Genomic DNA, 12,560 nt, shown 5'->3' on the forward strand with positions numbered 1-12,560 from the left:
TGCTTCGTGTAGTAAAGAACACCCAGCGGGACCTCCCCACACAGAGCAAGGCAGCTGGAGCAACACTCTGCCTAGCCTATCTGGGGCAACTGGATTGCCACTGGGTTTACATGGCAGTATTTTTCCCACACATTTTATTGGGTTTTAGAAAAGTGATAGTGGCCTGCTAGAAATCACGAGGATTTATATCGTTGTGGAACATAGAGTGATTGGGGTGTGGATGCGGAAGAAAAAACCACCAGGCCCACCCCAAACAGGAGAAGAAAGGGAGGAAAGCAATGATGTTCCGCTACCGTGACCTCAATGACTTCAAAACACTAGAAGAGAAGGTGACGCACTCCTTCTGGGGGGAGATGCCGAGCGGTGTGCCAGAGGCACAGCTGGCTGGACACAGCACGCACTGGTGGGCTGCAGGATGAAGGCAGGGCAGGTCGCACTGAGGACTTCAAGAGAAAATTGCTTTTCCTTTTGGAAATGAGGCAGCAGAGCAGTCTCACAAGTGATGGGCTCTGCTGCCCAAGGCCAGTAGATGTCAGTGTGTGCTCAGGGAAGTCACCTCTGCACCCAGGGCTGCCCAGCCAGGTGGGTGCCCACCGCCCCCCTCCCAGCGAGGGGCTGCTGGAAGGAAGCAGGGCTCCTCACAGGCATCCCCTTGGCTCTGGAGATGCCAGTGGCGGGGGCAGAGTGTGTGAAAAACAGGATAAAAAGGATATTTGGTCTGTGGAAAACTGCCTTTGGGATCTGAGAGATATAAACTGAGCATCCAAAAGAACAACAGAGTTTTTCAAGTTGATGGGGGGGAAAAAAAAGTTTTCTAGAAACGTATTTCATTCCAAATGCATTGAACCAAGTTCTGTTCACTTACTTATCATTTCTGTATTCCCCGTTTCTATGGATCTGGTTTTCCAGGGTGAAGTTAAAGGTGAAGTGTGAGACTTCCTCCTCATCAAATATCTTCACTCGGGATTCATATGCCTCTTCTTGGAGATACCGGATCATATCAGGGAACCAGACGATAAGGCCATAGTAACTGTAGCAGGATAGGAGACGTACATTACGGGTACAAGATACTGACACTGCAAATATTGTGGTGATTTTCCAATGATCTACTTCGTAACTTGTAAACTTGTTAAACTCCTAATGCAAATCCATTTCTGATACAAATTCGTGCTCAGCCCTGACACAGGACTAAGCAAAGTGTCTCCCTGCTGGACACACTTAGCTCATCTCAGAAGCATGTTGATCCATTTTCATTCACTTCAAGCAGAACAATTCATTTAAGTTTGATTCCTTGGCTGGGAAATAGAGCAATGTGCTATCCTTGCTGCCCAAGAGACTAGCAGAGCAGTAGAAAGTTTGGAAACTTCTTTAAGTGTGGTGTTTAAGTGAGAGTTGGACTAAGTTTACTTGTAGTTTAGGTTCAGGCTCACCTGAACAGTTTTGACCTAGACTAAGGAACAGCTGAGAATCGGGTAGGGTTGTATCTTTTTTGTGTGGACAAGATCAAACGAAAGATCTAGGGGTGAGAAAGTCAATATACTACCACCCTACTGCCCACCTCTCAAGTCCTGGTCTGTTCAAAGCACCTTGTACTCTTATAAGCAATCAGAGTGATCAATGGTTCATAAGAGAGCAAGGCTTGGTACACAAAGACTCTTTAAAATAAGACCAGGATTAATTGTAATAGTTTATTTAAATGTGTAAATGATTATTCAAATTCTGAGGGCCCTCTAGTTTCCTGAAGAAGTTAAAGAAGTACCTTACCTTAAGGCCATTGTAAACCAAACCACAGCCAGCATCAGTGTGTTCATCCTGTACTGGGCTGTTAAGCAATATAGCACGTTGTCCCAGACCTACAAATCCATGAGAAGGAATGAGCTGCCAGGACGCCCAAGCAGACACTTGGCTGATTAATTTCTGAGTGCATCGTAAATCTAATGTCAGTAAAAAGGGCTCATTGGAGGAAGCTCAGATGTGTGGCTTATATTCAGCGTTTGTTGAAAACCATATTTATTGAGATAAATGACTTACAAAAAGATCACTTAGCTTTGTGCCAGGGTACTTGACCTGAAACCTCTGTAATGACTGGGGGGCATGACTAGGGCTGGGCTGATGCCGTGTCTCAGGTTGTATCAGTAAATGTGGATATGAGCCTGTTCTCGGAGCCTCTGATGATTTTGTCTTTTTAAATATACGTTTGGTCTCAGGGGCGCTTTCAAACTGAGCTCCAAAGCTTGCTGAAGAGGAAAACCCCAAACTGCTGGCACTTTAGGAGGGGTAAGATGAACTCAGGTAGGGATGAAGCCAAGCAGAGCAGGAGGCAGACCGAGACATGTTCCTCTTGACCCTGCAGAAAACACTGCCAGGAACATGAGGGGACATAACTCCTCGTGCTCTTCACCTGCTACATAAATATAGTAATAGTATAGCACCTGAACTGTTATTAATTAAGGAAGAGTCTCATTTACTTTAAGCTCATCCTTCTACACTAGAAGATCTAGCAAGATTTTCCACAAAGTTCTGCATGGGCATAGGTAAGCAAGCACAGTGTGTGTGAAAGGTCAAATTAGCCAGAGACAATATACCACTGTTAGACACTCGGTCTCAGCAGGACCAAGGAGCAATCACTCTTCTGAATCCACTGTGGGTGGTAAAATCACTTGGGCTTGGGGGGGAGGGAATCAATCAGGAGAGTCAAGTGCTTGGAGCTGTGGCTTGTCCTGGAAGCTCTGCGCAGCGGCACTACCGTGAGGCTCACGGGGCATCTCGGGGCCTGGCTGGCAGTGTGGGAGTTTGCAGCTGCACACATCTGCACAGAAAGTGCAATGAGATTACAGCCCTCCGCAAACACCAGCAGATGTTTTTGAGTGAGAGTCAGGGTTTCAAGACACAGTGACCCAAAGCAGCGAGGCGCTGGAGCCTGAAGCTCAGAAGCCCTTGTGGGATGTTTTTCCCTCTCTTTACCTGTTTGAAAGTAGTCGTGATTCTGACCAGCCACCGCTGGTACCAGGTCCCTGTTGAGCTCTGGATTTCAATAAATTCATCTACTTGCTTTGGTGTTTTGATATAGGAAACCTGGAAAAAAGAAAATAAAAAGGAGAAAAAAAAAATCAGACTGAAGTTTCTAGAATTGATTGTGGGTGGATTTTAAATTCCACTCTCTTCTGGGAAATCTTTCCACCTGATACCACTTACTACCTCTTCCTTGAATGTTATCACTAACAATTGAGCTAACTGATCTAATTACAGCAAGAGATTTTATTACGGAAAGAAGCCTATTCTCCTTCCTTCCTTTCATCCACCCCTCCACCCTTTCTCTCTCCCTCTCTCCATCCATAGAATGTTTTAAGTGTATCACATCCACTTTAATCTTTCATTTATTGGCTAATGTGCCTTACTTCTCTATCCCTTAGGCTCCCACTAGAAACTGGGAATAGGTTATTACAGTAAAAATTATCTCCAAGATCAGCCACTTGTATCTGCATCAAACAGCACCCACAGAATCTCTTTCTTCAAAGACAACTGGCAGGAATATTTCTCATTCAGCACCTTTTTAAGTACCACTGGCAGAACTTCTATGACAAATGAACGTGTAGATGGGAATCTTTGCATCTGAAAATGCATCCTGTCATCAAGCAAGCCCACACCTCACAATCAGTGTACATCACCAAAACAGTCTGAATTTTCAACACTGAACACCTGGATGGCATAAAAAAAAACCTTAAAAATGGATCCCAGAAAATATTTGCTCAGTAACTTTAAATAAAGGACATAGTCAAGGAAAGCAGATCTGTTTGTAAACACAACAAGGAGGTGAAAATTTACTGAATAAATTTCTGAGTATGAATGGGAGCCTTGGCTCAGCTGCGGAGTCTCCGTGTTCTCTTGCTGGCACTGTTTAAATGTCAGATCTGGAACTGTCCCGGTACCAGCTGACTCACCATAAACTGGCAACTTCTGGCCTATCAGAAAAACAGAAAATCTGACAGTTTGTGCTACACCAGCCACACTGATTGTCCGCCCATGCCAAGGGATGTCAGTAAATCTTGATTCAGCCAGTGCGCCATATCATGAGGTGTGATACTGAGATCAGCTCATGCCGCGGCAGTCATGACACTGTCGGATGGAGTAATGAGCACTAATGAATGCTGTGCAGCTGCTCCTTCGTTCTCTTACTCAGCTCAGACTCTCACAGTGCCCTACTTTAACATAGATACACACACACACATTTATTTAAGTTTGATTCCTCTTTTCCTGCTGCCATGCAGGTCTCCTTCGCCTTTGCTATGAGGGTTCACGTTTGTCAGATGGTTGGTAGCCTAAAAATAACACGTGCTCATTAAGTTCCTATCTGAACCTGCACACAACTCTCATGCACAGATATTAAACTTTAATTTTCTTGCAGGATCACTTCTGAGGGGCCCTGTTTCATGACAACCCTTCTGAACATGGAGCCTTGCTCTCCTTGTTCCAAAAGACATACTTTACAAACAACCATATTTCCTTTTCTCCATCCTTTAAAAGCACATGTAGTCTCATCTTTAAAAGCATAAATCAAGAGCTATTCCCTGGCTGGCTCCCTAGGAGTTTACAGCTAAATTATGGTAATTTGCAACTAACCCCAGCATGCACCTTTTACCTGATTTTAATATTAATGAAGTCCACTGGTGTGACCTTTTTCACAACAAGCAGCAGACTAATGAGTAATAGCCACTCATCCCACTTTCCCTTGGAGAGATTAGAGATCGGCTATGAGGCAGGTGGAGTTTGGGAAGCTCATTAGAAGGTACGTGAAGTTTAATCAGAGTTTGATTAGAAGCCAGAATGGAGAAAGGAGTGACTCAGATCTCCCACATGACTAATACTCTTCTTGTTTGGTCTTACTCTCTTAGAGCAGAATAAATAAGCATGTGTGTAATTGGAAAATCACTGGTCTATGCACTGTAGAGTAACACCAGAAATTAAGAGTACTCACTGCAATTCACAGGATTGTCTAATTCTTGAAAAAAACAGATTGGCATCTAATTTTAAATGCAAAAAACCTATCTCAGAGCCCTTTTTCCGATGGCTGGGAGAGTCTGGAGAGAGTCCCAAGGAGGAATAAATTGGTGCTGTGCTGCACCAAGGAAGGTATGTCCAGCTTTTCTTTTTACATGCTGATGGCTTTGCTAAACTCACCGTAAACACCCTCTCTGGCTCACCCTTGGCCCGCATGTTGGTGTCATGAACTTGCTTGAGGATCATCCAGGCTTCATCATGTTTACCTATCTGAAAACACCAAAGAAAAGGAAAACAAATGTTGGAGTTGCCAGCTCTGTAATATATCAAAGCATAGAGAGAAACCAACTCTAGAGGTCCAGTATAGTGGAGAAGAAGCACACATACAGCACTGGCTGCAGTAAATGCAGATAGCTGAAATCACAGTTTGTATTCACAGAGCGCAGCATCTCTGTGCTGAAGAAAGGAGTTACCCTAAAACTGTCTGAGGCAGAAGAGGAGTCAGGAACAGAGTTTTGAAACCAGAAGAAGAAGAGATGGATGAGGAGACCTGAGCTCTAATCCCACCTCTGCTAAAACTTGCAGGGTTAACTTAGAATCATATCATCACAGAATTGTTTGAGTTGGAAAAGACCTTTAGGATCATCGAGTTTAACCATTAATCCAGCACTGCCAAGGCCACCACTAAACCATGTCCCTAAGCACCACATCTACGTGTCTTTCAAACACCTCCAGGGATGGTGACTCAGCCACCTCCCTGGGCAGCCTGTCCCAGTGCTTGACCACCCCTTCAGTGAAGACATTTTTCCTAATCCCCAATCTAAGCCTCCCCCGGCACAACTTGAGGCCATTTCTTCTTGTCTTATCACTTGTGACCTGGGAGAAGAGACCGACCCCCCTCGCTGCAGCCCCTTGCAGCAGCTGTGGGGAGCGATAAGGTCCCCCCTGAGCCCCCTCCTCTCCAGGCTGAACCCCCCCAGTGCCCTCAGCCACTCCTTGTAAGACTTATGCTCCAGCCCCTTCACCATCTGTGACAGAGGAGTAAAGAATACTTGCTTAAGATTTCTGAGGTTTGTGTATTTTACTCAGTAAATTGTACTCTGTCCTTTGGTCTTCCACCAGGATTCAGTAGTTACATACCCAAACTCCGTGAGATGTTTTCAAAATGACTTGGTTGGACTTATAAAATTCCCAGTCCTCATCACCTTCTTTCTGTACCACCTTTGGCAGTGAGGCACTAACCATCGTTGATTGACCCTGCAGCCTATAGTCTTTGGGGTTCAAGCAATCTGTGGAGCTAGTGTAGACATGTATGAGTGGTTTTGCCTCTGAGCTTATGCTGTGCGTGTGCGAGGGGAGAAAGACAGACAGACAATGACACCTTAGGGACCAGCTATTCTCTGCTAATATCACACTGCATCGTTCAGATTAATCACATTACCTCCAGCAAAAACCGCGGGCTTTCAGGCATGAATTTCAGTGCCACCAGGGAGGCGACGCAGGGCAGGGAGCAGACAAGCACAAAGACTCTCCAGCTGTGGAAATGGTACTGGGTTCCCATACTGAACCCCCAGCCTGGAAACAGAAAGAGCCAAAAAATTTTAAAAACTGACCAAGAATTCTGAGGTTTTTCTTTCCTAAACCAGCTCTGAAATTTACAGCCCTGTATGACGTGGAGACAGGTTGAAAGTTTGCTAGTCTGAGTAACGATGGCTCTCAGAGGCTCGAAAGCGTGTTCAGTGGATAACAGCAAGTAGATAGCAGCAATGAACTTCATGTTCATTACGGAAAATGGTACACACTTGTACAGGCTCTGCCTTTTAAAAAGCTTCTTTTATCTTTGAGTTTAGAAATCATCCAGTGATAAGAATAGCTCCACGCAGCTGTAGGCAAGTACGGCTGGGAAAGGGTAGAGGAATGAGGGCCATAATTTATTGCTGCTCAGTGATGTTACAAAAAGTTTACAAAGGTTAAATCTTCTCTGATCTGAGAGGCATGTTAGAGACAGCTCCTTTCCATCTCATATGTCACACGGGTATTTCACATTTTATGGAAGTGAGCTAGGAAAGCAAGTTTATTTTTTTCCAGACCTGCAAAACCTGAGCTGGGATTCCAAGTTAGAAGAATCAGGAACCTAATCCCACATTTCAGATTCCCCCTCTCCTGTTTTTTTCCTGATGTCTGACCAGGTCAAGTATTCCCCTGCTAAGAACTAGAAAGTACAGCATCGTTCTTACATTGTTCCATTTACATTCCCTAAGATCAAATCTGAGAAGTAATTTTTAATTCAGTGTTTTTCTATAAACATTTTCATTCACATAATAAAGAAATCATCAAGCAATGGTTTCTGCAGAGGTCTCATCTGAGTCAGCCATGGTGCTCTACTCATTTCACAAAGTTCCAAAATAGTAGGTGGAACATGGGACACCAAAAAAAGAAGCTATAAGACCACATCAAGAAATAATCTGAAAAATAAATGTAATGTAAATACATAAGGACTTTTTAAAACAAATGTAGTTGCATATAATAGAATTATTTCAACCATTACGCAGTAAGTTTGCCTATTTGTTCCAATGGTCTGTCATATCAATCAAAAGCATGAACATTTCTTTATACTGAGTGCACTTTAAACACGGTAAAAATAAATTGATAGGTAGCTAAATGTTAGTGTTTTCTTCATGGTCTTTGTGGCCTGTCCTACTTTCCTCAAACAGGATTTTGCAAACAGCTGGTGTCACTGAATACTGAGGGAATTAATCTTTTCCACTAGATATTTGCTTCTGATGTTTGCCTAGGATATACAGGAGTTACAAGGATACCACGTGACATGCAGACTTTTGCTCCTCAGATTATGAATCTGTTTCGGAGTACATCCTTCTACTATTTCCTCTCCCACTTCCAGCTCATGGGCAGGGAACCCATTCCACTCCTGAACCTATTCAGGTGAAGTCAGATGTGACTCCAGCCTGTCACATGCTGGGGAGATGTGTTGCCAGATACACGCTGGCATTTGGCTAAGGAAAAGAGCATGTGCTGTTCTCACTGATGTCATTCATTGTACCAAGTAATTCCCTGATTAAAGTTATTTTTGATAACTGGATCAATTTTTGCAATATAATCTCGGTCCAGCTTTCCCTGAATGCACTGACATTTAGATTAAGAGCTCAGGCTCTAGCAGTATAATTCAAGGGGTATGTTTGAAGCTTTTGATGTAAAGCAGCCCTCGCCAGTCCTATTTACAGCCTTAGTATCAATCAATCATTCATGCAGTCAATTTATCAGACCTTTTGTGTGCACTTCAGGTGTCTTTTATTTTCAGTGTTTATGCTGTGATGTGTAAGGACCGACTAACACTACCTGTGCAGGGTTTTGGAGTAGTGCAGTGATGCAGGAACGTGGTGTTGTCAAAAGTCAATAGCACAAACCAATTACCGTAATGTGGGATGATGCTCCAGGCCATTGCTGAAGCAAAAATGCCACCAATCATCCAGAACATGCAAAGCCAGCTCAGGTGTTCCCCCCTCTTCTCACGAGATAGGAATTCAGAGAAATAGGCAAACACGATGGGGAGGGTACCCCCAATACTGAGGAGAAAAAACAGCACAGGGGAAGAATAAGAGTCTTCTATGATGTCTTTGTAGTGAGGATTGCACATATAAAGAGGGAAGGTCACACTCACAGACACACTACACAAAAGTGAGACTTGTAGGAGCAATGCAAATCTCTGTGGCTGGACTGGTATTAGACATCAAAGATAAACAAGATGCTTCTCATGCTCTGAAAACTGATTTTCCTCTACAGTTTATATAAAGCCAGTGTAATCCCCTGCTCTTCACCTCGACATCTTCTCTGTTGTTATCTAGGGAAGCAAAATACAGGCAGGCGATGGGAACTGCTGAGTGTCTCATTGGAGGCCCTGGCAGTCAGGGCTGCAAACCCAGGTGGGCATTTCTCAGTCTCATTCACCTTTCTGCACAATTTGGGCAGCACCAGAAGAATGTCAATGACTAAACTTTCCTACCACTAACGCTTTAAGGGTCAAGAGTGAGGTAATGCAACCACACGTGCTGAACAGTAGTGCCATCCCAGCTTGGTACCCGAGATGCATCTCCCGGGCAGCCTTCCTTCTCCTACCCCACACACCCAGACCGCTCAGCTGTGATGGGACTCCTCCAGGACATGGGGTGGATTCACCAGTTACCCACCCGAGGCCCGAGATAAGGCGGCAGAAGAGAAAGAATCCGTATCCTTGGACGAAGGAGGAGAGGAACGCGAAGGCAGCATTGATGGCAAGTGATATGGTGAGGCATTTCTTTCTTCCCAGTTTATCAGCAAGGCCTCCCAGCACGACAGCCCCTGCCATCATTCCTAAGTAGACTATCAAGCCTAGAAGTGAGAGAGAGAGAGAGAGACTGAGTTTGGTAACCAAGTGGAAACAGTACGCAATGTAGAAGCAGATTTTAAAGCTCCTGTATGGCAGCTGATGTCAACCCAGCATACTACGTACTAAAGTAGATACCCCACCCCCCTCAGATTAGCTGTCTCAGGTGCCAGCTCTTTCCACCTGTGGAACTTAATTTCCCCACCTTGTGCCCGTTAGCTCGCATCACTCCCTACTGCACTGCATCGTGCAATACAGACATACCCCCGTCTCACTAGACCCCCATCTTTCTTTCCCAACCTTACGGCTTACACATCCCCCGCACGTAAGCAATGGCCAGGCATAAGCAGCTTAGGATGCACGTGTCCCAGCTATGTGCCACCAACAATACAACAGAAATCTGATGTCTTAACTCTGCTAACCCCCCTGAGCACAAGGGGGTCATAGGGAGGAGGCTGCCTCTGGCTGCTGTTTGTGCTCGGAAAGCTGTGGGAGCAGAGAGACTGCTAAAGCATGGCTAGATCTCTGCAGGTTACCTGTCCTACCCGTGCTTCCCTCACAGTATATCACCTCTTTCATCCTCTACTTTTCCTAGCTTTACTTGAAAGGAGCAGTCTGTTACTGAGACTCACCTTGCGTAGCACAGCTACCTCCTTCACTACTGAGCCAAGTTCTGGCTTCTAACTAAAAGACAACATACAGAAAAGAGTGCAGTCTTGTTATGAAAATTTCAGGAGAAGGGTGAACCTACTGCTTGTCTTGACAGTTTGCTCTACAGAGTTATCACTCTGACATCGTTAAGAAAAATGGTTTCTTCTTTTTAACTCGGTTTCATTAGATCTTCTCTAGGGGATCCTCAAAAGACAGTTTCAGTGACTACATTTAGAGCCAGGCTGAACAGGAGAGAATAGTTTTCTTCTCCAAACCAAGTCCCTGTACCCAGCTCACTGTGCTTGCAACTGTGGTCTACAGACACAGCAGTTGTCCTTGGCTCTTCCGCCACCGCCACCAGAAGGGCCACCTATTATATTACCTTTTCCTTTATGCAGGTACCAGTGTAAATAGCACTAATCAATAACGATCAAAGGTCCAGGAATATTTTTATTTATTTATTTTGTCTGCTTTCCAGATGCAGTGACTTTGGTGAGCAATAGTCTAGGAAGGACCACAAGCTATGGTCCTTTTGCTGGCAAAATTCCTGTTGAAGCCTGCAGGTGTTATGATGTGAAAGGAAAGCAGGATCAGATATTAAGCATTTAAAATCTAATAGCAATCAGTGCTAGGGAGTTGGAAACATTGTTCAGCTAGAGTGAAATGATCTGCACTGCTGTTAAGTAATAACACCTGGGAATTGATAATTGATCAGTCCAGCAGCTAGCAGAGCATGAAGCTGGTCTTGGAAGGCTGTATTGGTGTGTGGGCTTCAGATTTTTTTTAGGCTTCCCTGTGAAGAAGTTCTGTTCATTCTTTTGAGCCAGGAAAGATATAAGGGTGGAAGGGATCAGGCAGGAGCCTATGTCTCGAAGGCTCCTCTGAAAAAGCCCAGATGAGGCAAGACCACAAGGAGACAGGTTATCAGCAGATGGGTCCATGCTACTGAAGTTATTCTGAGTTTCACAGTGCAGAAGACAAAGCCCTTGATGCTTTGTCCACTTGCTGTGCGTGCCTGCAGCTGCCTCCGCCTTAGCATAGCAGGACCAAAACGCTTGGTGACCAGGTGACTTTACTGCATGCTCTGATGGCCTCTGCCGGCTGCTGGCGTGGAAGGGCTTGGGGCAGCACATCTGTTGCTGCATTGGAAGCTCCATGGCTACTGAGCCGCACATGTCTCAGAGCTGCTTACTGCAAGCTAGTGGTCCACAGAGTAGGAGCAGCATCACCATCACCACATTTCAGAAGAAAGTGGTGGCAACTGCTGTGCTTCCTGGGGAGCACAGAGGTGCAAGAAGCTGTTCCCAGAACACCTCCTGTGTCATCTCACACACCATAGGCAGTCTATGCCTGTAGGCTGCACAGTCATGCTGTAGAGATCCTGACACAGCCTGATCATGGCTGGATACGATCCAGAGGAGCAGAATTATGTCAGGATGGAGGAATATCTGCTTGCTGGAAAGCAGAACTTGCAGTGCAAGTAGTTCTTGAAGGAAAAAATGATGCTTGGAGATGTTTGGAGAATGCGGTCATGTTAGGTTCAAAACCCAGCTGAGCAGGGGTTGAAGGAAATGCCATAACTCAAGCGGCAGAGTTCCCTGCATCCCCGGATCCTAGTGAAACCAACAGATGCTGAGCAAGTAAATACGCTGCCTTGATAGGAAACATTCCTTTTCACTGACCGAAGAAATGCAGCTAAAAGGAACACTTTTCAGGCACGGCTGAAGAACATCCCTTTGGAGGGTCATGCCTCACCTTGAACCAAATGTTGACTTCTCTTGAGAGCCAACATCTTCCCCAGGACCTGTTCTGTCAAAAATACATCACCTGGGAAACAAGGTGATGATGAATTTTTTTTTGAAGTCTGTTAATGTTTAAACAAGATGATCAGTCTGATGGCTGAAGGCTGTTCTGTGCCATCCAGCAAAGCCAAGGACTAATGCACAGAGTTATTTGGCAGCTGTTTCTGTCTTTTGATTGCAAATACCTACACTAGATTTGAAATGCATTACTAAATTAAAAGCTATGCAGCAGAGATCCATTACAGCATCTGAAGGATGCTTGTCTCATGTTGATCAGAAGAGGAAAAGTTCAGACTTCTGAAATCTCCCCTGCTCCACAGCAGGGTGGTGGGGTCACCGCTCTGTGAATGCTTTTTTTTCTATCCATGTAATGTCTACTGGGCAATCAGGATTTTGTGTGTCAAAGGCATAAAAAATCTGTTCTTGCCTTTTAACAGCCTTTGTAGCAGAACCGTGGCATAGGAAGTTGCCACCACCGTTGTACCTCCACCAAGCCTGTGGCTCTGCAGTATTGACTCCTTGCCCTACCCTCTTGACCCGAGCTGTCCTGGTGAGGTGATCTGAAGGTGTGTAGAAGTTTCAGACACTGATCTGCAGCAGCCAGAGGAGGTATGGACACACCTGAGAATCTGGGATCTCTTTCTCTATTACCTTTCACCTCCAGCTTGTTCAGAGAAGTGCAAATGACAAGGGAGAGCTGAGGAAAAAAAACTTTCCGTTCAAAATCT

General features: G+C 44.9%; 1 protein-coding gene across 2 annotated transcripts in view; it reads right to left on the reverse strand.

The window, feature by feature from the left end:
• SV2B (synaptic vesicle glycoprotein 2B) overlaps positions 1–12,560 on the reverse strand; it is a 70,199-nt gene that overhangs the window by 11,279 nt on the left and 46,360 nt on the right. For both annotated transcript variants that reach the window (XM_040602108.1, XM_040602107.1), the window contains 7 exons: positions 9,204–9,384; positions 8,431–8,582; positions 6,440–6,573; positions 5,179–5,268; positions 2,965–3,075; positions 1,765–1,853; positions 866–1,030 (listed from right to left, as the gene is read on the reverse strand). In XM_040602108.1, coding sequence (XP_040458042.1) covers positions 866–1,030; positions 1,765–1,853; positions 2,965–3,075; positions 5,179–5,268; positions 6,440–6,573; positions 8,431–8,582; positions 9,204–9,384 — 922 coding nt within the window. The remainder of the gene's footprint in view (positions 1–865; positions 1,031–1,764; positions 1,854–2,964; positions 3,076–5,178; positions 5,269–6,439; positions 6,574–8,430; positions 8,583–9,203; positions 9,385–12,560) is intronic.

Source organism: Falco naumanni, chromosome 7 (genome assembly GCF_017639655.2).
Source record: "Falco naumanni isolate bFalNau1 chromosome 7, bFalNau1.pat, whole genome shotgun sequence".
Taxonomy (NCBI): domain Eukaryota; kingdom Metazoa; phylum Chordata; class Aves; order Falconiformes; family Falconidae; genus Falco; species Falco naumanni.